General features: G+C 43.5%; 1 protein-coding gene across 1 annotated transcript in view; it reads left to right on the forward strand.

Moving 5' to 3' along the window:
- Positions 1–24337, forward strand: part of LOC140194085 (adhesion G protein-coupled receptor F4-like) — a 119988-nt gene that overhangs the window by 35158 nt on the left and 60493 nt on the right. Inside the window, exon 5 of the mRNA XM_072251504.1 lies at positions 11399–11809. Coding sequence (XP_072107605.1) covers positions 11399–11809 — 411 coding nt within the window. The remainder of the gene's footprint in view (positions 1–11398; positions 11810–24337) is intronic.

Genomic DNA, 24337 nt, shown 5'->3' on the forward strand with positions numbered 1-24337 from the left:
GCTGCCCGATGCAGGGGTTGCCGATGATATCTCGCAGCTTCAGAGAACACACTGCCTGCTCCACAGCTGCGTTGGCTGCCCACTTGCGCCCAGATCTGGTTGTAATGCCTGCTTGCTTTACCAAGACGTTATGGGAATCTCTCAAGCTTAATAAGGCTCTACATTTTGCCACCTTGAATTCCTCCACAACAGATGACAGGGGAAGCTGCAGTTGCCCAGATCGAATATTGAGGCCCACTGAAGAGAAGCTTGGGGAAACTCCCAACCATCTCCGCAGGTGCTTGTTGGTTTTCCTCTTGATGCCCTCTACGGCAGTCATGGGGAACTCATAACGTGTGAAGAGCCAGAGAAGCCTGGGCAGAATGCCGTATTGGTACAGCCAGGTCTTGAATTTACCCTGAAGTCTGGATTTGTCAATCTTCTTCAGCCATTCATCTGTCTGCTTCACAGCATTGGTGACATTGGCCCCATTTATCAGTGACACATTAAACCACTTCCCCAAGCATTTTATTGGGTTATCTTCGATGGAAGAGATGATTTCACCCTGAACTTGGAGGCTAAACTTGTTAGTAACTTTGCAATGGCTACCTTTGTGGTCCTGCTTCTCAACTTCCTTCCTAACTCCCTGTAGTCTGCTTTCAGGACCTCCCTTTTTCTGCCTATGTCGTTGGTACCGATATGTAACACGACCTCTGGCTGTTCTCCTTCCCACTTCAGGATATCGTGGATGCATCAGAAACATCCCAGACCCTAGCACCTTGGAGGCAAACTACCATCTGTGCTGCTTTCCTGCATCCACAGAACCACCTGTCTGACCTCCCAACTATAGAGTCCCCTATCACTGCTGCCATCCTTTTCTTTTCCCTACCCTTCTGAGCCACAGGGCCAGACTCTCTGCCAGAGGCGCAGCCACTGTTGTTTCTCCCAGGTAGGCCGTTACCTCCAACAGTACTCAAACAGGAATACTTATTGTTAAGGGATACAGCTAGGGTGCTCCCTAGCCTGTGACTCCTGCCCTTCCCTCTCCTGACTGTTACCCATTTATCTGTCTTATAGAATCTTATAGAACCATTTAAAATGTTGAAAGGAATAGATAAGATAGAGGCAGGAAAGTTGTTTCCACTGGTCGGTGAGACTAGAACTAGGGGGCATAGCCTCAAGATTCAGGGGATTAGATTTAGGATGGAGAAGAGGAGGAAATGCATTCCCCAGAGAGTGGTGAATCTGTGCGTTTCTCTGCCAAGTGAAGCAGTGGAGGCTACCTCAGTAAATATATTTAAGACAAGGATGGACAGATTTTTGCATAGTAGGGGAATTACTTGAAGGCAATCCATTGGATCAGACTAACACAAGGAGTGCCTCCAGTCACTCTAGTGACTTCTCCTTCTGCTCTCTGCTCCCACTGTCTGAGATTGTCCTACCTTACAGCTGTCACCCATGTCGGCCAAGAAGATGCACATTAGGTCTGAGCTCTGACAAGCCTTCCAGTAACCAGAGTGGGATTGATGAGGTAACTTCCAGTATATGTACTGGAATACCCATATTCATCTGCATTTGGGGAATGCTTGCACCTAAATTCTTTTTACCACTTATATGTTTTTTTTAGGTAAACTTTACTTTGAAAATCCTTTATAGAAACATAGAAACATAGAAAATAGGTGCAGAAGTAGGCCATTCGGCCCTTCGAGCCTGCACCGCCATTTATTATGATCATGGCTGATCATCCAACTCAGAACCCTGCACCAGCCTTCCCTCCATACCCCCTGATCCCCGTAGCCACAAGGGCCATATCTAACTCCCTCTTAAATATAGCCAATGAACTGGCCTCAACTGTTTCCTGTGGCAGAGAATTCCACAGATTCACCACTCTCTGTGTGAAGAAGTTTTTCCTAATCTTGGTCCTAAAAGGCTTCCCCTTTATCCTCAAACTGTGACCCCTCGTTCTGGACTTCCCCAACATCGGGAACAATCTTCCTGCATCTAGCCTGTCCAATCCCTTTAGGATTTTATACGTTTCAATCAGATCCCCCCTCAATCTTCTAAATTCCAACGAGTACAAGCCCAGTTCATCCAGTCTTTCTTCATATGAAAGTCCTGCCATCCCAGGAATCAATCTGGTGAACCTTCTTTGTACTCCCTCTATGGCAAGGATGTCTTTCCTCAGATTAGGGGACCAAAACTGCACACAATACTCCAGGTGTGGTCTCACCAAGGCCTTGTACAACTGCAGTAGTACCTCCCTGCTCCTGTACTCGAATCCTCTCGCTATAAATGCCAACATACCATTCGCCTTTTTCACTGCCTGCTGTACCTGCATGCCCACTTTCAATGACTGGTGTATAATGACACCCAGGTCACGTTGCACCTCCCCTTTTCCTAATCGGCCACCATTCAGATAATAATCTGTTTTCCTATTTTTGCCACCAAAGTGGATAACTTCACATTTATCCACATTAAATTGCATCTGCCATGAATTTGCCCACTCACCCAACCTATCCAAGTCACCCTGCATCCTCTTAGCATCCTCCTCACAGCTAACACTGCCGCCCAGCTTCGTGTCATCCGCAAACTTGGAGATGCTGCATTTAATTCCCTCATCCAAGTCATTAATATATATTGTAAACAACTGGGGTCCCAGCACTGAGCCTTGCAGTACCCCACTAGTCACTGCCTGCCATTCTGAAAAGGTCCCGTTTATTCCCACTCTTTGCTTCCTGTCTGCTAACCAATTCTCTATCCACATCAATACCTTACCCCCAATACCGTGTGCTTTAAGTTTGCACACTAATCTCCTGTGTGGGACCTTGTCAAAAGCCTTTTGAAAATCCAAATATACCACATCCACTGGTTCTCCCCTATCCACTCTACTAGTTACATCCTCAAAAAATTCTGTGAGATTCGTCAGACATGATTTTCCTTTCACAAATCCATGCTGACTTTGTCCGATGATTTCATCGCTTTCCAAATGTGCTGCTATCATACCTTTGATAACTGACTCTAGCAGTTTCCCCACCACTGACGTTAGGCTAACCGGTCTATAATTCCCCGGTTTCTCTCTCCCTCCTTTTTTAAAAAGTGGGGTTACATTAGCCACCCTTCAATCCTCAGGAACTAGTCCAGAATCTAACGAGTTTTGAAAAATTATCACTAATGCATCCACTATTTCTTGGGCTACTTCCTTAGCACTCTGGGATGCAGACCATCTGGCCCTGGGGATTTATCTGCCTTTAATCCCTTCAATTTACCCAACACCACTTCCCTACTAACATGTATTTCGCTCGGTTCCTCCATCTCACTGGACCCTCTGTCCCCTACTATTTCTGGAAGATTATTTATGTCCTCCTTAGTGAAGACAGAACCAAAGTAATTATTCAACTGGTCTGCCATGTCCTTGCTCTCCATAATCAATTCACCTGTTTCTGTCTGTAGGGGACCTACATTTGTCTTTACCAGTCTTTTCCTTTTTACATATCTATAAAAGCTTTTACAGTCAGTTTTTATGTTCCCTGCCAGTTTTCTCTCATAATCTTTTTTCCCCTTCCTAATTAAGCCCTTTGCCCTCCTCTGCTGAACTCTGAATTTCTCCCGGTGCTCAGGTGAGCCACTTTTTCTGGCTAACTTGTATGCTTCTTCTTTGGAATTGATACTATCCCTAATTTCTCTTGTCAGCCACGGGTGCACTACCTTCCTTGATTTATTCTTTTGCCAAACTGGGATGAACAATTGTTGTAGTTCATCCATGCAATCCTTAAATGCTTGCCATTGCATATCCACCGTCAATCCTTTAAGTGTTATTTGCCAGTCTATCTTAGCTAATTCACGTCTCATACCTTCAAAGTTACCCCTCTTTAAGTTCAGAACCTTTGTTTCTGAATTAACTATGTCACTCTCCATCTTAATGAAGAATTCCACCATATTATGGTCACTCTTACCCAAGGGGCCTCTCACGACAAGATTGCTAATTAACCCTTCCTCATTGCTCAAAACCCAGTCTAGAATAGCCTGCTCTCTAGTTGGTTCCTTGACATGTTGGTTCAAAAAACCATCCCGCATACATTCCAAGAAATCCTCTTCCTCAGCACCTTTACCAATTTGGTTCACCCAATCTACATGTAGATTGAAGTCACCCATTATAACTGCTGTTCCTTTATTGCACACATTTCTAATTTCCTGTTTAATACCATCTCCGACCTCACTACTACTGTTAGGTGGCCTGTACACAACTCCCACCAGCGTTTTCTGCCCCTTAGTGTTACGCAGCTCTACCCATATCGATTCCACATCTTCCCACATCTTTATGATCTGTCTTTACATCTGAGAGCACCCCATAATGTACCAAGAATCGGTGGTCCAATTTATGACTATTTTGCTACTCACAACTCCTTTTCCCATCTGTTTTTATGTATCATCAGTAAATGTTAATTCAGTACACTTGTTTCTTTCATCTTAATCATTATTATACTTACTTACTGCCTGTTACGTGAGTGGTCAAGTCAAGTCAAGTCACTTTTTATTGTCATTTCAACCATAACTGCTGGTATAGAACATAGTAAAAATGAGACAGCATTTTCCAGGACCATGGTGCTACATGAAACAATACAAAAACTACACTGAACTATGTAAGAAACAACACAAAAACTACACTAGGCTACAGACCTATCCAGGACTGCATAAAGTGCACAAAACAGTTCAGGCACTACAATAAATAATAATAAATAATAAACAAGACAGTAGGCGCAGTGGAGGGTATAGTAGGTTGATGTCAAGCCAGGCTTTGGGTATTGAGGAGTCTGAGGACTTGGGGGAAGAAACTGTTACATAGTCTGGTCATGAGAGATGTTTAGGGCAGCAGTGAAGGTCCACCATCTCTATCTGCAGAGAAGGGTTTGTTCATTGCTGTCCCTGTAACAACTGTTTTTTGACCAGTCAGGGTTGGTAGCACTGAGCTGAACACTTGAACTTGGAGGATCAGTGGACCACTCTTAGTCTAGTCTCTACCCTTTGACCTGTTTGCTATGGGTGACCCTACCAAGTGCAAAAGCACAAGGCCCTGACTCCAGCCAGAATAGCTCCCTGGATCATTGCGTCTCCAAACCCTCTGGCAAAGTTGTGGTCCTCTTGGAGGAATCATTATTTTAGGTTGTGAGTAACTAATACCTCAGCACTGATCCCTGTGACAACTTTGGAGTTGCACATTCCCATCTGACAGTCTGAGGGCTGCCTGATTGACCCCAGTCTGTGTGCAGAGTTAGTTAGAAACCAAAAGTGCAACACTGCTATATTACAGGCAAATGTGGGGTGAAACTAGTTCCCAATCTGCTTACCAATACTGCTGATGGAAAATGACACTGACATTCAGTGACAAATGAATCAGGCTTGCTAGAGTGCCACATATCAGACCGCCAGCCAGGAATTACTATCAGATCTCACGATGGAGATGAGGTTTATCAATAAAATATTAGATTTCTTGTGTTAATTGCAGGTCTGGACTTTCAGGGAAGAAGAGAAACTAAGGATCAAAACTCAATAAATTTCTTGAGTTTTCAAATCATCAACACAATGACCATACTGGCCATTTCACAAAATAATCATTATAGTGATAGGCATATGTTGAGGGGTGCACACTGTGCAAACATTCTGCATTTGCACCAAAGGAAATAATTCTCAATTTTAGCAACCAAGTGATTAATTAAGTGTTAAATGCACTTCAGTTCAATTTTACAACCGCAAACAAGAGGAATTCTGCAGGTGCTGGAAATTCAAGCAACACACTTTATCAAAGTTGCTGGTGAACGCAGCAGGCCAGGCAGCATCTCTAGGAAGAGGTACAGTCGACGTTTCAGGCCAAGACCCTTCGTGAGGACTAACTGAAGGAAGAGTTAGTTAGAGATATGAAAGTGGGAGGGGGAGGGGGAGATCTAAAATGATAGGAGAAGACAGGAGGTGGAGGGATGGAGCCAAGAGCTGGACAGGTGATTGGCAAAGGGGATATGAGAGGATCATGGGACAGGAGGATCTGCAAGATCTCCCAGTGGCCACACATTTTAATTCCACATCCCATTCCCATTCTGACGTGTCTATCCACGGCCTCCTCTACTGTAAAGATGAAGCCACACTCAGGTTGGAGGAACAACACCTTATATCCCGTCTGGGTAGCCTCGAACCTAATGGTATGAACATTGACTTCTCTAACTTCTGCTAATGCCCCACCTCCCACTCGTACCCCATCCGTTATTTATTTTTATACACACATTCTTTCTCTCACTCTCCTTTTTCTCCCTCTGTCCCTCTGACTATACCCCTTGCCCATCCTCTGGATTCCATCCCCCCACCTCTTCCTTCTCCCTGGGCCTCCTGTCCCATGATCCTCTCATATCCCCTTTGCCAATCACCTGTCCAGCTCTTGGCTCCATCCCTCCCCCTCCTGTCTTCTCCTATCATTTTGGATCTCCCCCTCCCCCTCCCACTTTCAAATCTCTCACTAGCTCTTCTTTCAGTTAGTCCTGACGAAGGGTCTCAGCCCGAAACGTCAACTGTACCTCTTCCTAGAGATGCTGCCTGGCCTGCTGTGTTCACCAGTAACTTTGATAAAGTGTGTTGCCTCAGTTCAATTTTCATTGATTTCAAAGTCAAGCATTTGTCTCCATCTACTGGCCAGAAGTTGCTTAGCAATGAATATGTCTCGACGTCCGATTGTCATTTAGGCTTGCACAATGGGAAACAAACTTCCATTCATCTCCTTTCATAGCACAGTGAAGCTTATATTAAAGAATTTAAAAACAAGGTTTTAAAAAAATTTCTTTTTTTTTAACTAATGGCGTATGTATGATGTATGTATTGCAGAGAGTGAAGAATAGTTTAAATGAATCCACCTCTAATGGGATTTATTTCGAAGTTCAAAGTAAATTTATTATTTAAGTACAGATATGTCATCATACACAATCCTGAGATTTACTTGTTGTGGACATCCTCAATAAATCTATAGAATAATAACCATAACAGAATCAATGAAGGACTGCCCAATTTGGGCATTCATTCAGACTGCATTTAAACCATTTTTCACTCCACACAATACATCGAATCACATGTGGGCCATACCAGGGCAGAATGGAAGGTTTCCTTCCCAGGACCTCTTTTCACCTGTACAAAAAGGACTTGTTGCACTTGAATTTGAGGGGGACAAATATCCTGGCAGGGAGGTTTGCTAAGGCTGTTGGGGAGAGTTTAAACTAGAATTGCTGGGGGGTGGGAACTGAACTGAAGAGACGGAGGAAGAGGCGGTTTTCTCACAAATAGAGAAAGTTGTAGACAGTGTGAGACGGAGGATAGGCAGGTGATAGAGAACGGATATGCTCATACTGATGGTTTGAGATGTGTCTATTTTAATGCAAGGAGTATCTTGAACAAAGCGGATGAGTGAAGAGCGTGGATCAGTACTTGGAGCTATGATGTTGTGGTCATTACAGAGACTTGGATGGCTCAGGGGCAGGAATGGCTACTTAGAGTGCCAGGCTTTAGATGTTTCAGAAAGGACAGGGAGGGAGGCAAAAGAGGTGGGGGCGTGGAACTGCTGATAAGAGATAGGGTCATGGCCACAGAAAAGAAAGAAGTCATGGAGGGAATGTCTACTGAGTCTCTGTGGGTGGAAATTAGAAACAGGAAGGGGTCAATAACTCTATTGGGTGTTTTTTTCAGAGATCACCCAATAGGGACATTGAGGAGCAGATACGAAGACATATTCTGGAATGGTGCAGTAATAACAGGGTTGTCATGATGGGAGATTTTTATTTCCCCAATATTGATTGACATCTCCCTAGAGCAAGGGGTTTAGATGGGATGGAGTTTGATAGGTGTGTTCAGGGAGGTTTCCTGACATAGAATGTAGATAATCCTACAAGAGGAGAGGCTGTACTTGATCTGGTATTGGGAAATGAATCTGGTCAAGTCTCAGGTCTCTCAGTGGGAGAGTATTTTGGAGATAGTGATCACAATTCTATCTCCTTTACCATAGCATTGGAGCTGACAAGTTAGGAAAGCATTTAATTGGAGTAAGGGGAAATATGAACCTCTCAGGCAGGAACTTGGAAGCATAAATTGGGAACAGATGTTCTCAGGGAAATGTATGGCAGAAATGTAGTAAATGTTCAGGGGCGTAATTTGTGTGGCTTTCTGCATAGGTACGTTCCAATGAGACAGGGAAAGAGTGGTAGGATATAGGAATCATGGTGTACAAAGGCAGTTGAAAATCTAGTCAAGAAGAAAAGAAAAGCTTATGAAAGTTCAAAAACTAGGTAGTGATAGAGATATAGAAAATTATAAGGCTAGCAGGAAAGAGCTTAAGAATGAAATTAGGAGAGCCAGAAAGGGCTATGAGAAGGTCTTGGTGATCAGGATTAAGAAAAACCCCAAGACATACTACAAGAATATGTCAAGCAAGAGAATAAGACATGAGGGACTAGGACCAATCAGGTGTGACAGTGGAAAAGTGTGTATGGAGCTGGAGGAGGGACTGCAGGTATTTAATGAATACTTTGCTTCAGTATTCATTACGGAAAAGGAGCTTGGTGATTGTAGGGATGACTTGCAGCGGACTGAAAAGCTTAAGCACATAGTCATTAAGAAAGAGGATGTGCTGGAGATTTTGGAAAGCATCAAGTTGGATAGGTCACCGGGACCGGACGAGATGTACCCCAAGCTACTATGGGAAGCAAGGGAGGAGATTGCTGAACCTCTGGCAATGGTCTTTGCATCATCAATGAGGACAGGAGAGGTTCTGGAAGATTGGAGGGTTGCAGATGTTGTTCCTTTATTCAAAAAAGGGAGCAGAGATAGCCCAGGAAATTATAGACCAGTGAGTCTTACTTCAGTGGTTGGTAAGTTGATGAGAAGATCCTGAAAGGCAGGATTTATGAATATCTGGAGAGGCATAATATTAGGAATAGTCAGCATGGCTTTGTCAAAGCCAGGTCGTGCCTTAACAGCCTGACTGAAATTTTTGAAGATGTGAGTAAACACATTGATGAAGGTGGAGCAGTAGATGTAGTGTATATGGATTTCAGCAAAGCATTTGATAAGATACCCCATGCAAGGCTTATTGAAAAGGTAAGGATGCATGGGATTGAAGGGGACCTTGCTTTGTCGATCTAGAATTGGCTTGCCCACAGAAGGCAAGGAGTGATTGTAGACAGGTCATATTCTGCATGGAGGTCAATGACCAGTGGTGTGCCTCAGAGATCTGTCCTGGGGCCCCTTCTCTTCGTGGTTTTTATAAATGATCTGGATGATGAAGCGGAGGGACAGTAAATTTGCTGATGACACAAAGCTTGGGGGTGATGTGGGTAGTGTGGAGGGCTGTCAGATGTTACAGTGGGACATCGATAGGATGCAAAACTGGGCTGAAAAGTGGCAGATGGGGTTCAACACAGATAAGTGTGAGGTGATTCATTTTGGTAGGTCAAATATGATGGCAGAATACAGTATTAATGGTAAGACTCTTGGCAGTGTGGAGGATCAGAGGAACCTTGGGGTCTGAGTCCATTGGACACTCAAAGCTGCTGCGCAGGTTGACTCTGTGGTTAGGAAGGCATATGATATATCGGCCTTTATCAACCATGGGATTGAGTTCAAAAGCCGAGAGTTAATGTTACATCTATATAGGACCCTGGTCAGACCTCACTTGGAGTACTGTGCTCAGTTCCGGTCACCTCACTTAGAAAGGATGTGGAAACTATAGAAAGGGTGCAGAGGAGATTTACAAGGATGTTGCCTGGATTGGGGAGCATGCCTTATGAGAATAGGTTGAGTGAACTTGGCATTTTCTCCTTGGAGCGACAGAGGATGAGAGGTGACCCGATAGAGATGTATAAGATGATGAGAAGCATTGATCATGTGGATAGTCAGAGGCTTTTTCCCAGGGCTGAAATGGCTAACATGAGAGGGCAGTTTTAAGGTCCTTGGAAGTAGATACAGAGGAGATGTCAGGGGTAAGTATTTTATGTAGAGAGTGGTGAGTGCGTGGAATGGGCTTCTGGCAACAGTGGTGGAAGCGATACAATAGAGTCTTGGATAGGTACATGGAGCTTAGAAAAATAGAGGGCTATGGGTAACCCTAGGTAATTTCTAAAGTAAGTACATGTTCGGCACAGCATTGTGGGCTGAAGGGCCTGTATTGTGCTGGAGGTTTTCTATGTTTCTAAGAATATTAAGTAACCGGATAAGTTTTTAAAAATGTAATCAAATAACTCAGTCATCTCCAGAGGTATTTTATTTATCATCGGTGACACTGCTTCATATTCCATAGCTTTTAAAACATTGAATTTAAGTGCCATGATAGAATATGAACCCATGTCTCTGATCTCTAGATAATAATTCAATAATAGAACCACCATGTGATTTTAGGTTAATATTCTTATAGTAATTTTCACATTTACTTCACTATTTCCAGCAAAATAAATGCCACACATAGCTCTGTATTCTTTCTGGCTGAATGTCTGATACTTAGTTCCTTAGTGGTTAAGGAAACATATTCCATCTGAGATGAACACTGTGGGGTAGATGAATATATGCAGTGAATATCTACAGTGTGAAAAAGTTAGAGAGGATGGACAGAGCTAAAATTGGTTAAAATTTGAGTTAACAACTGCTCTAGTGCATGCTTGTGTTCACCTAGAATGATTAAATGAAAAACTCTGTTCATAATTTGTTATTATTTATGTAAGAAATCAATAATTATAATCATTAATCTGTCAGGCAGTGCATAGGAGCTTCTGGATTACGCCAAGACATACATGTGTAGCCAATCAGTTTAGATGGGGATACCATAATAATCCCTTCGACAAATATCTGTTAAACCAGGTTATGTCTAATATCAGTCTATTATTTAAATTTGAGAATGTGCTGATGAAGCTAAACATTATCTTTTGCCAAATTGGCATTCATTTGATCATCCAATGCAAAAATCAATGATAATTTAAAAATTGGTACAGTCTTCCTCAACCCAACTTGACAGGAAATTAAGGAACACTCATTTGGAATGAATTTACACTAAATTGGCACTTATGCTGATGAGATGGTAACGATAGGTGCACTTGAACTTCTTTAATGCTCAGTGGAGCAAGGGGAGCTGACGACTTTTGTTTCTACAATACAATGCAAAAAAAAGATAAACCAGAGATTAATTTCTGGGCAATAATCTTTTATTAGAGTTTGAAAGTTTTTTTTTATTAAGATGGAATTCCTGAATTTATAAGTCAAGGCATCCAACAAGTTATTAGGCATTGATATACCCTATGTGGTATACTTTCCATATTATGACTTCATTCCTAAATTTAGAGGAATACAACACCACTCTCAGTAATTTGTGGTTTTAAATTTTAATGTTTGCTTTTTGTTTCTCTAGTCTGCCAGTTGGTGAACAATGAAATTCAATGTACATGCTTCAGTGAATTTACTTGGAACGCAACATTTTGTAGAACATACCATTCTTGCAGTGCAAATACTACAGCAGACCAGACCTGTACATGCATCAGAGCCTACCCAGTAGAAAGGCAATTCTGTGATTCCACAGTAACAACACCCACACAAAGTACATCAACAAGTACATCAATGTCAACAAGTACGTCATCGTCAACAAGTACGTCAACGTCAACAAGTACGTCATCGTCAACAAGTACGTCATCGTCAACAAGTACGTCAACGTCAACAAGTACGTCAACGTCAACAAGTACGTCATCGTCAACAAGTACGTCATCGTCAACAAGTACGTCAAGAACAACTACATCAAAATCAACTACATCACCACCAGGTCAAGGTACATTGAACTTGTTTATCCCTCGTTAATGAGAGAAGTCTGAACTGTTTGTGAGAAAGGTAATACTATTTCAAAGAACTAGCAGAAATAATGTTGCACTGTGTAACAATGGAAGAATATAATGATAATATTACTGAATTAGTACAGAGTTACAGTTCACTTCAATATTGGTAACATAAATTGATGACACTATTATCCCTGTGATCAAAATCTTTCACACTGAATACTTGGCTTTAGGATTAGGCTATGTGACTTTATTAAAAATCTCTAGAAAATTGATGTTCAAACCAATAAGGCTGCTTTAAAGGCTTGGGGTAGGTTCTTTGCTATTTGAAGAAAAGGACAATATGAGTGAGGTTGATGTTCTGGAGCATGTTGATATTAAGGGAGAGGAGGTGTTGGAGTTGTTAAAATACATTAGGACAGATAAGTCCCCGGGGCCTGACGGAATATTTCCCAGGCTGCTCCATGAGGCGAGAGAAGAGATTGCTGAGCCTGTGGCTAGGATCTTTATGTCCCCATTGTCCATGGAAATGGTACCAGAGGATTGGAGGGAGGCGAATGTTGTCCCTTTGTTCAAAAAAGGTAGTAGGGATAGTCCGGGTAATTATAGACCGGTGAGCCTTATGTCTGTGGTGGGAAAGCTGTTGGAAAAGATTCTTAGAGATAGGATCTATAGGCATTTAGAGAATCATGGTCTGATCAGGGACAGTCAGCATGGCTTTGTGAAGGGCAGATAATGTCTAACAAGCCTGATAGAGTTCTTTGAGGAGGTGACCAGGCATATAGATGAGGGTAGTGCAGTGGATGTGATCTATATGGATTTTAGTAAGGCATTTGACAAGGTTCCACACGGTAGGCTTATTCAGAAAGTTAGAAAGCATGGGATCCAGGGAAGTTTGGGTAGGTGGATTCAGAATTGGCTTGCCTGCCGAAGGCAGAGGGTGGTGGTGGAGGGAGTACATTCAGATTGGAGGATTGTGACTAGTGGTGTCCCACAAGGATCTGTTCTGGGACCTCTACTTTTCGTGATTTTTATTAACGACCTGGATGTGGGGGTAGAAGGGTGGGTTGGCAAGTTTGCAGACGACACAAAGGTTGCTGGTGTTGTAGATGGTGTAGAAGATTGTCAAAGATTGCAGAGAGACATTGATAGGATGCAGAAGTGGGCTGAGAAGTGGCAGATGGAGTTCAACCCGGAGAAGTGTGAGGTGGTACACTTTGGAAGGACAAACTCCAAGGCAGAGTACAAAGAAAATGGCAGGATGGAGGAGCAGAGGGATCTCGGGGTACATGTCCGCAGATCCCTGAAAGTTGCCTCACAGGTGGATAGGGTAGTTAAGAAAGCTTATGGGGTGTTAGCTTTCATAAGTTGAGGGATAGAGTTTAAGAGTCGCGATGTAATGATGCAGCTCTGTAAAACTCTTGTTAGGCCACACTTGGAGTACTGTGTCCAGTTCTGGTCACCTCACTACAGGAAGGATGTGGAAGCATTGGAAAGGGTACAGAGGAGATTTACCAGGATGCTGCCTGGTTTAGAAAGTATGCATTATGATCAGAGATTAAGGGAGCTAGGGCTTTACTCTTTGGAGAGAAGGAGGATGAGAGGAGACATGATAGAGGTGTACAAGATAATAAGAGGAATAGATAGAGTGGATAGCCAGCACCTCTTCCCCAGGGCACCACTGCTCGATACAAGAGGACATGGCTTTAAGGTAAGGGGTGGGAAGTTCAAGGGGGATATTAGAGGAAGGTTTTTTACTCAGAGAGTGGTTGGTGCATGGAATGCACTGCCTGAGTCAGTGGTGGAGGCAGATACACTAGTGAAGTTTAAGAGACTACTAGACAGGTATATGGAGGAATTCAAGGTGGGGGCTTATATGGGAGGCAGGGTTTGAGGGTCAGCACAACATTGTGGGTCGAAGGGCCTGTACTGTGCTGTACTGTTCTATGTTCTATGTTCTATGTTAAAAGTAGAACTATATTTAATCTCAGTTATGCTTTTACCTGAAGAAATGAGATACTTAAAACAGTCGTAAGTTCTTTGAAGCACCATCTTATAAAGACAACCGAGGTTAGTCTGCATTCATTCACATCCCAACCTGGAAGAGTATGGCACAGGAGCAGGTTCCTTGGCCCACAACATTTGTGCTGATCATGATGCCAAATTAAATTATGGTCTATATCCTTCCATTCCCTACATATTGATTTGTATGTCTAAATGCCTCGTAAGTGTTGCCATCATATCTACTTCCACCTAATTCCATACAGCTGTAGCATGGTGGAGCACTCTAAGACCAGAGGACACAGACTGGGAAAAGAAAGGTGTCCTTTTAGAACGGAGATGAGAAGGAATTTCGTTACCCAGGGAGTCTGAATCTGTGGCATTCATTGCCACAGGCAGCTGTGGAGGTCAAATCGTAGGGTATATTTAAGGCAGGTTAATAGATTCTTGATTAGTCAGGGGATGATGGGATATGGGGTGGGGGGGGGGCGGAAGACAGAAGATTCAGGCCGAGAGGACAAATGGATCAATCATGATGAAATGGCAGAGCAGACTCAATGGGCCAATTGGTCTAATTCTGCTCCTATATCTTATGGTCATCCAACTTGGCAGTGCCATCTTCTTTTTTAAAAAATATCCTGTAAAGTTCCTTTAAATGTTTCTCCTCTCACCTTAAGGCTATGACCTCTAGTACGTATCTGCCATTTCCACCCTGGAGAAAGGACTCTATCTACCTTATGTATGCCTCTCAAATGTTTATATATTTCTATCAGGTCACCCCTCAGTCTCTGACATGCCAGAGAAAACAATTCAATCCTCTCCTAGTTAATATTCTCTAATCCAGATGTTACCCTGGAGAACATCATCTGCACCCTCTCCATAGACTCCACATCCTTCCTGTAATGTGATGTTGAGAACAGCACACAATATTCCAGATATGTCCTGACCTAAGCTTTATACAGCTGTATCAGCTTTTATACCCATTGCACTGATTGACAAACGTAAGCATGTTGTGTACTTTCTTTACCACTTTATCCTCTTAAGTTGAGTTTTCAGGAAGTATTGATGTACAGATCAGAAGCATTCAGGTCTGGAGATCAAGAATGCTACAAGAGTTTCAGGAATGATCTCCGGAAAGCCATTTCACAGGCAAAGTGGAAATTCCAGACTAGACTGGAATCAATGAGGGGTGCTCAACAGATGTGAGAGGGTTTGAATGCCATAATCTCCTACAAAGTTAAATCAAGCAACATGGGGGATAGCAGAGCTTCACTTCCAGGTTAACTCAATGCATTCTGGCTCATTTTGACCACCAGAACAAGTAGGAACCATGGCGCACCCCCATGTCTCCCGATGATCCTTTGTTCTCAGTATCTGAAGGTGACGTGCAGGCTGCCTTCAAGAGTGAACCCAAGGAAAGCATTCGGTCCAGATGGAGTACCTGACTGAGCACTGAAGACCTGTGCTGACCAAGTAGCTGGTGTGTTCACAGATATCTTCATCCTCTCACCCCGGCAGTGTGTGTACCCACCTGGTTCAATCATGAAGTGTGGTAATCTGCCTCAATGACTATCACCCCGTGGCAATTACATCCACAGTGCTGAAGTGTTTTGAGAGGCTGGTGCTGAAACATGTCAGCCCTGTCTGAGTGGTAACTTGGATCCACTACAATTTACCTACTGAAACAACAGGTCCACAGGAGATGTCATCTCATTGCCACTTCTCACAGCCCTGGAACAGGGACATGGCTTCAAGTGGACAGGGCCTGGGAAATGAATATTCAAGGGTATATGTCCTATCGAAAGGACAGACTGATGGGCAGAGGGGTTGGGGTGGCTCTGTTGATGAGGAATGATATTCAGTCCCTTGCGAGGGGGGACATAGAATCAGGAGACGTAGAGTCAGTATGGATAGAACTGAGAAATTCTAAGGGTAGAAAGACCCTAATGGGAGTTATCTACAGGCCCCCAAACAGTAGTCTGGATGTAGGGTGTAAGTTGAATCATGAGTTAAAATTGGCATGTCGCAAAGGTAATGCTACAGTTGTTATGGGGGACTTCAACATGCAGGTAGACTGGAGGAATCAGCTTGGTGCTGGACCCCAAGAAAGGGAGTTTGTGGAGTCCCTCCGAGATGGATTCTTAGAACAGCTTGTACTGGAGCCTACCAGAGAGAACACAATTCTAGATTTAGTGTTGTGCAATGAACCGGATTTGATCAGGGACCTCGAGGTAAAGGCGCCATTAGGAGGTAGTGACCATAATATGATAAGTTTTAATCTACAATTTGAGAGGGAGAAGGGAAACTCGGAAGTGTCAGTATTACAGTTGAACAAAGGGAACTATGGTGCTATGAGGGAGGAGCTGGCCAAAGTTCAATGGAACAATACCCTAGCAGGGATGACAGTGGAACAGCAATGACAAGTGTTTCTGGGAATAATGCGGAAGGTGCAGGATCAGTTCATTCCAAAGAGGAAGAAAGATCCTAAGGGGAGTAAGGGGAGGCTGTGGCTGACAAAGGAAGTAATGGACAGTATAAAAATAAAAGAGAATAAGTATAACATAGCAAAGACGAGTGGGAAGCCGGAGGATTGGGAAACTTTTAAAGAGCAACAGAAGGTAACTAAAAAGGCAATACGTGGAGAAAAAATGAGGTACGAAGGTAAACTAGCCAAGAATATAAAGGAGGATAGTAAAAGCTTCTTTAGGTATGTGAAAAGGAAAAAAATAGTTAAGACCAAAATTGGGCCCTTGAAGACAGAAGCGGGTGAATTTATTATGGGGAACAAGGAAATGGCAGACGAGTTGAACAGGTACTTTGGATCTGTCTTCACTAGGGAAGACACAAACAATCTCCCAGATGTAATAGTGGCCAAAGGACCTAGAGTAATGGATGAATTGAAGGAAATTTATATTAGGCAGGAAATGGTGTTGGATAGGCTGTTGGGTCTGGAGGCTGATAAGTGCCCGGGACCTGATGGTCTGGATCCCAGGGTACTTAAGGAGGTGGCTTTAGAAGTCGTGGATGCAGTGGTAATCATTTTCCAATGTTCTATAGATTCAGGATCAGTTTCTGTGGATTGGAGGGTGGCTAATGTTGTCCCTCTCTCAAGAAGGGAGGAAGAGAGAAAACAGGGAATTATAGACCGGTTAGCCTGACGTCGGTGGTGGGAAAGATGCTGGAGTCAATTATAAAAGATGAAATTATGACACATCTAGATTGCAGTAACAGAATTGGTCCGAGTCAGCATGGATTTATGAAGGGGAAATAGTGCTTGACTAATCTTCTGGAATTTTTTGAGGATGTAACTATGAAAATGGACAAGGGAGAGCCAGTGGATGTAGTGCACCTGGACTTTCAGAAAGCCTTTGATAAAGTCTCACATAGGAGATTAGTGGGCAAAATTAGGGCACATGGTATTGGGGGCAGAGTCCTGGCATGGATTGAAAATTGGCTGGCTGACAGAAAACAAAGAGTAGCGATTAACGGGTCCCTTTCGGAATGGCAGGCGGTGACCAGTGGGGTACCGCAGGGTTCAGTGCTGGGACTGCAGCTGTTTACAATATATATTAATGATTTAGATGAGGGAATTAAAAGTAACATTAGCAAATTTGCCGATGACACAAAGCTGGGTGGCGGTGTGAAATGTGAGGAGGATGTTATGAGAATGCAGGGTGACTTGGACAGGCTGGGTGAGTGGGCAGATGCATGGCAGATGCAGTTTAATGTGGATAAATGTGAGGTTATCCACTTTGGTGGTAAGAACGGGAAGGCAGATTATTATCTAAATGGAGTCAGGTTAGGAAAAGGGGAAGCACAACGAGATCTAGGTGTTCTTGTACATCAGTCACTGAAAGCAAGCATGCAAGTACAGCAGACTGTGAAAAAAGCTAATGGCATGCTGGCCTTCATAACAAGGGGAATTGAGTATAAGAGCAAAGAGGTCCTTCTGCAGCAGTACAGGGCCCTGGTGAGACCACACCTGGAGTACTGTGTGCAGTTTTGGTCTCCAAATTTGAGGAAGGACATTCTTGCTATGGAGGGAGTGCAGTGTAGGTTCACAAGGTTAATTCCCGGGATGGTGGGACTGTCATATGTCGAAAGATTGGGGCGACTGGGCTTGTATACTCTGGAATTTAGAAGGCTGAGAGGGGATCTTATTGAAACATATAAGATTATTAAGGGATTGGACACGCTGCAGGCAGGAAGCATGTTCCCGCTGATGGGTGAGTCCAGAACCAGAGGCCACAGTTTAAGAATTAGGGGTAGGCCATTTAGAACGGAGTTGAGGAAAAACTTTTTCACCCAGTGTGGTGGATATATGGAATGCTCTACCCCAGAAGGCTGTGGATGCCAAGTCTCTGGATGCTTTCAAAAAAGAGATGGATAGAGCTCTTAAAGATAGCGGAATCAAAGGTTATGGGGATAAGGCAGGAACTGGATACTGATTGTGGATGATCAGCCATGATCACAGTGAATGGCGGTGCTGGCTTGAAGGGCCGAATGGCCTACTCCTGCACCTATTGTCTATTGTCTATAACATCTGGGCAGAAAAGATGCATTCATCAGGTTGCTCTTTATCAATCACAGTTCAGCATTTAATACCATAATTTCCTCGAAGCTAATCAGTACACTCCAAGCCCTGAGCCTTAATACCCCCTTGTGCATTTGGATCCTTGACTTCCTCGCTTGCAGACCTGTGGAGCCAGTTTGGATTGGCAAAAGCATCTCCTCCACAATCTCCATCAGTACAGGTGCACCACAGGGATGTGTACTTAGTCCCCTGCTCTACTCACTTTATACCTATGACTGTGTGGCTAAGCACAGCTCCAACAACATATTCAAGTTCGCTGCTGATACCACTGTTGTGAGCCGTATCAATGGAGGTGATGAATCAGCATACAGGAGGGAGATTGAAAATTTGGCAGAGTGGTGTCATAATGACAATCTCTCACTCAATGTCGGCAAGACCAAGGAACTGATTGTAGACTTCAAAAGAGGGAAACTAGAGGTTCATAAGCCAGTGCAGGTGATAGATGAGGGACGCGCTCAGTCTGATGGTTTGAGATGTGTCTATTTTAATGTGAGGAGTATCATGAATAAAGTGGATGAGCTTAGAGCGTGGATCAGCACTTGGGGCTATGATGTTGTGGGCATTACAGAGACGTGGATGGTGCAGGGGCAGGAATGGCTATTTCAACTGCCAGGCTTTAGATGTTTCAGGAAGGATAGGGAGAAAGAGGTGGGGGCGTGGCACTGTTGATCAGCGATAGTGTCACAGCTGCAGAAAAGGAGGAAGTCATGGAGCGGTTGTCTACGGAATCTCTGTAGTTGGAAGTTAGGAAAAGGAAGGGGTCAGTAACTCTACTGGGTGTTCTTAATAGGCCACCTAATAGTAATAGGGACATCGAGGAGCGAATACGGAGACAGGTTCTGGAAAGGAGTAATAATAACAGGATTGTTGTCGTGGGAGACTTTAATTTCCCAAATATTGATTGGCACCTCCTTAGAGTGTGGGGTTTAGATGGGTGGAGTTTGTCAGGTGTGTTCAGGAAGGTTTCTTAGCACAATATGTAGATAAGCCTACAAGCGGAGAGGCTGTACTTGATTTGGTATTGGGAAATGAATCTGGTCAGGTATCAGATCTCTCAGTGGGAGAGCATTTTGGAGATAGTGATCACAATTCTATCTCCTTTACCATAGCGTTGGAGAGGGATAGGAACAGACAAGTTAGGAAAACGTTTAATTGGAGTAAGGGGAGGCTATCAGACAGGAACTTGGAAGCATAAAGGGGAAAATGTTTAATTGGAGTAAGGGGAAATATGAGGCTATCAGACAGGAACTTGGAAGCATAAATTGGAAACAGATGTTCTCAGGGAAATGTACCAAAGAAATGTGGCAAATGTTGAGGGGATATTTGCGTGGGGTTCTGAGTAGGTACGTTCCAATGAGACATGGAAAGGATGGTAGGGTACAAGATCCATGGTGTACAAAGGCTGTTGTAAATCTAGTCAAGAAGAAAAGAAGAGCTTACGAAAGGTTCAAAAAACTAGGTAGTGATATGAATGTAGAAGAGTATAAGGCGAGCAGGAAGGAGCTTTTGAATGAAATTAGGAGAGCCAGAAGGAGCCATGAGAAGGCCTTGGCGGACAGGATTAAAGAAAACCCCGAGGCATTCTACAAGTATGTGAAGAGCAAGAGGATAAGATTGCAGAGAATAGGACCAATCAAGTGTGACAATGGAAAAGTGTGTATGGAACTGGAGGAAATAGCGGAGGTACTTAATAAATACTTTGCTTCAGTATTCACTATGGAAAAGGATCTTGACAATTGAGGGATGACTTGCAATGGACTGAAAAGCTTGAGCATGTAGATATTAAGAAAGAGGATGTGCAGGAGCTTTTGGAAAGCATCAAGTTGGATAAGTCACAGGAACCGGACAGGATGTATCCCAGGCTACTGTGGGAGGCAAGGGAGGAGATTGCTGAGCCTCTGGCAATGATCTTTGCATCATCAATGAGGATGGGAGAGGTTCTGGAGGATTGGAGGGTTGTGGATGTTGTTCCCTTATTCAAGAAAGGGAGTAGGGATAGCCCAGGAAATTATAGGCCAGTGAATCTTACTTCAGTGGTTGGTAAGTTGATGGAGAAGATCCTGAGAGGCAGGATTTATGAACATTTGGAGAGGCATAATATGACTAGGAATAGTCAGCAAGGCTTTGTCAAAGGCAGGTCGTGCCTTACGAGCCTGACTGATTTTTTTGAGGATGTGACGAAGCACATTGATGAAGGTAGAGCCGTAGATGTAGTGTATAGGGATTTTTTCAAGGCATTTGATAAGGTACCCCATGCAAAGCTCATTGAGAAAGTAAGGAGGCATGGGATCTAAGGGGACGTTGCTTTGTGGATCCAGAACTGGCTTGCCCACAGAAGGCAAAGAGTGGCTGTAGACGGGTCATATTCTGCATGGAGGCTGGTGACCAGTGGTGTGCCTTAGGGATCTGTTCTGGGACCCCTTCTCTTTGTGGTTTTTATAAATGACCTGGATGGGTGGGTGGAGGGATGGGTTAGTATATTTTCTGATGACACAAAAGGTTGGGGGTGTTGTGGATAGTGTGGAGGGCTATCAGAGGTTACAGCGGAACATTGATAGGATGCAAAACTGGGCTGAGAAGTGGCAGATGGAGTTCAATCCAGATAAGTGTGAGGTAGTTCATTTTGGTAGGTCAAATATGATGGAAGAACATAGTACTAATGGTAAGACACTTGGCAGTGTGGAGGATCGGCGGGATTTTGGGGTCTGAGTCCATAGGACACTCAAAGCTGCTACGCAGGTTGACTCTGTGGTTAAGAAGGCATACAGTGCATTGGCCTTCATCAATTGTGGGACTGAGTATAAGAGCCGAGAAGTAATGTTGCAGCTATATAGGACCCTGGTCAGACCCCACTTGGAGTACTGTGCTCAATTCTGGTCGCCTCACTATCGGAATGACGTGGAAACCATAGAAAGGGTGCAGAGGAGATTTACAAGGATGCTGCCTGGATTGGGGAGCATGCCTTATGAGAATAGGTTGAGTGAACTCGGCCTTTTCTCCTTGGAGCGACGGAGGATGAGAGGTGACTTGATAGAGGCGTATAAGATAATGAGAGGCATTGATCATATGGATATTCAGAGGCTTTTTCTCAGGGCTGAAATGGCTAGCACTGGAGTACATAGTTTTAAGGTGCTTGGAAGTAGGTACAGAGGAGATGACAGGGGTAAGTTCTTTACGCAGAGAGTGGTGAGTACGTGGAATGGGCTGCCAGCGGTGGTGGTGGAGACAGAAACGATAGAGTCTTTTAAGAGACTCCTGGATGGGTACATGAAGCTTAGAAAAATAGAGGGTTATGGGTAAAACCTGTGTAGTTCTAAGGTAGGGACATGTTCAGCACAGCTTTGTGGGCTGAAGGGCCTGTATTGTGCTGTACTCTTTCTATGTTTGTATGTTTCTACTCATTGAAGGATCAGAGGTGGAGAGTGTCAGTATCTCAGAGGACCTGTGCTGGACCCATTGTAATTGGGTCTACGTCATTACAAAGAAATATAACCCTCTGGTTTGGCCGACGGTTTTCTGTAGAAAAACCATTACATTAACAGTGCTTCTACAGAAAAAGCATTACGTTAGCAGAGAAACATTTTTTCCCAAGGTGTTACTGAAAACATGCAGCACCTCTTACTTCCTTAGGAGCCTGGGGGCTTTGGCATGTCATCAAAAACCTTGACGAACGTCTATACATGTGTAGTGGAAAGTGTTCTGACTGGCTGCATCACGGCCGCTATGGGAGCACCAATGCCTTTGAGTGGAAAATCCTACAAAAGGTAGTGATTTCATTCTAGTACATCACGGTAAAGCCCACCAACCATTGAGCACATGCTAATAAAACTGTTGTTGGAAAGCAGCATCTACCATCAAAGATGCTCACCGCCCAGGCCATGTTCTTTTCTTGCTGCTGCATCAGGTATAAGTTCAAGAGTCTCAGGACTTGCACCATCAGGTCAGAATCAGAATCAGGCTTATTATCACCGGCATGTGGTGTGAAGTTTGTTAACTTAGCAGCAGCAGTTCAATGCAATACATAATATAGAAAAATAAATAATAGTAAATACATAAGTAAATATTATTCAGTATACTTTATATAGTATACTTTTATTGAATAGAGTAAAATCGTGCAAAAACCAGAAATACTATACATTAAAAAAGGTGAGGTAGTCTCCAAGGGTTCAATGTCCATTTAGGTTCAAGAACAAATATTACCTTTCTTAAAGAGTAGAATGGCAATTGCAATCTTCCAGTCCTCCGGGACCATACCAGAATCAAGTGATTCTTGAAAGATCATAAGCAATTGATCATGATCATGATCATGATCATTATCTCTTCAGCAACCTCTCTCAGGTCTCTGGGATATAGTCGCTCTGGTCCAGGTGGCTTATCCACTTTCAGATCTTTGAGTTTGCCTCTCACTTTTTCCTTTGTAATAGTAATGGCACTCACTCCTGCTCCCTGACACTCACGGACCTCTGCCACACTGCTAGTGTCTTCCACAGTGAATACAGATGCAAAGTACCCATTAAGTTCATCTGCGTTTTATTTGTCCCCCATTACTACATCACCAGCATTATTTTCCAGTGGTCCAATATCAACTCTCACCTCCCTTTTACTCTTTATATAACTGACAAAACTTTCAGTATCCTGCTTTATATTATTGTCTAGTTTGCCCTCATATTTCATCTTTTACCTTCTTATAGCTTTTTTAGTTGCCTTTTGGTAGATTTTAAAATCTTCCCAATCATCCAATGGCCCACTTACTTTTGCTACATCATATGCTCCTTAAGGCTTTCATGCAATCCTTAACTTCCTTTGTCAGCCACAGTTGCCTAGCCCTGCCATTTGAGAACTTTTTCTTCTGTGTGACATATTTATCCTGCACGTTGTGAATTATTCCCAGAAACTTCAGTCATCTCTGCTCTTCTGTCATGCCCGCCAACATCCTCCTCCAACCCACCCAGGCAAAGTCCTCTCTCATGCCTCTGTAATTCCCTTTACTTCATTGCAATACTGATACATGTGAGTTATGCTACATCTCAAATTAGATTATTAGATTAGATTATAAGGACACGCGGTCCTCTTTTATTGTCATTTAGTAATGCATGCATTAAGAAATGATACAAAGTTCCTCCAGTATGATATCACAAAAATACAAGAGAAACCAAGACAAAAAAAAATGACAAAAACCACATAATTATAACATATAGTTACAACAGTGCAAAGCAATACTGTAATTTGATAAAGAACAGGCCATGGCCACGGTACAAAAAAGTCTCAGACTCTCTCGAAACTCCCATCATCTCACGCAGATGGTAGAAGGGAGAAATTCTCCCTGCCATGAACCTCCAGCGCTGCAAACTTGCCAATGCAGCATCCTGGAAGCACTTCACCACAGCCGACTCTTGAGTCCGTCCGAAAACTTGGAGCCTCCGACCAGCCCTCCGACACCGAGCACCGAGCACTGTCTCTGCCGAGTGCTTTGACCCCAGCCCCGGCAACAGGCAATAGGCAAAGCCGAGGAATTGGGGCCTTCTTCTCCGGAGATTCTCGATCGCACAGTAGCAGCGGCAGCGAAGCAGGCATTTCAGAAGTTTCTCCAGATGTTCCTCCATGCTTCTCACGTCTGCCTCCATCAAATCAGGATTGTGCATGGCCCCTACTTAACAAATACAGTATCATTTTGGAGCGGCCGCCCATGCTGCGTCGCGCTGCCATCTTCTCCTCCCCTCTTTTGGGGAGGAGAAGATTGCAGTATGAACTAAATTATATTATGATCACTGCCTCCTAAGGGTTCCTTTACATGAATCTCCCTAATAAGATCTGGGTTATTACAGAACACCCAATCTAAGATAGCCTTTCCCCTAGTATGCTCAAGCCCAAGCTGCTCTGAAAAGCCATCTCGTAGGCATTTAACAAATTCCCTCTCTTGCGATCCGTT

Source organism: Mobula birostris, chromosome 2 (assembly GCF_030028105.1).
Source record: "Mobula birostris isolate sMobBir1 chromosome 2, sMobBir1.hap1, whole genome shotgun sequence".
Lineage (NCBI taxonomy): Eukaryota > Metazoa > Chordata > Chondrichthyes > Myliobatiformes > Myliobatidae > Mobula > Mobula birostris.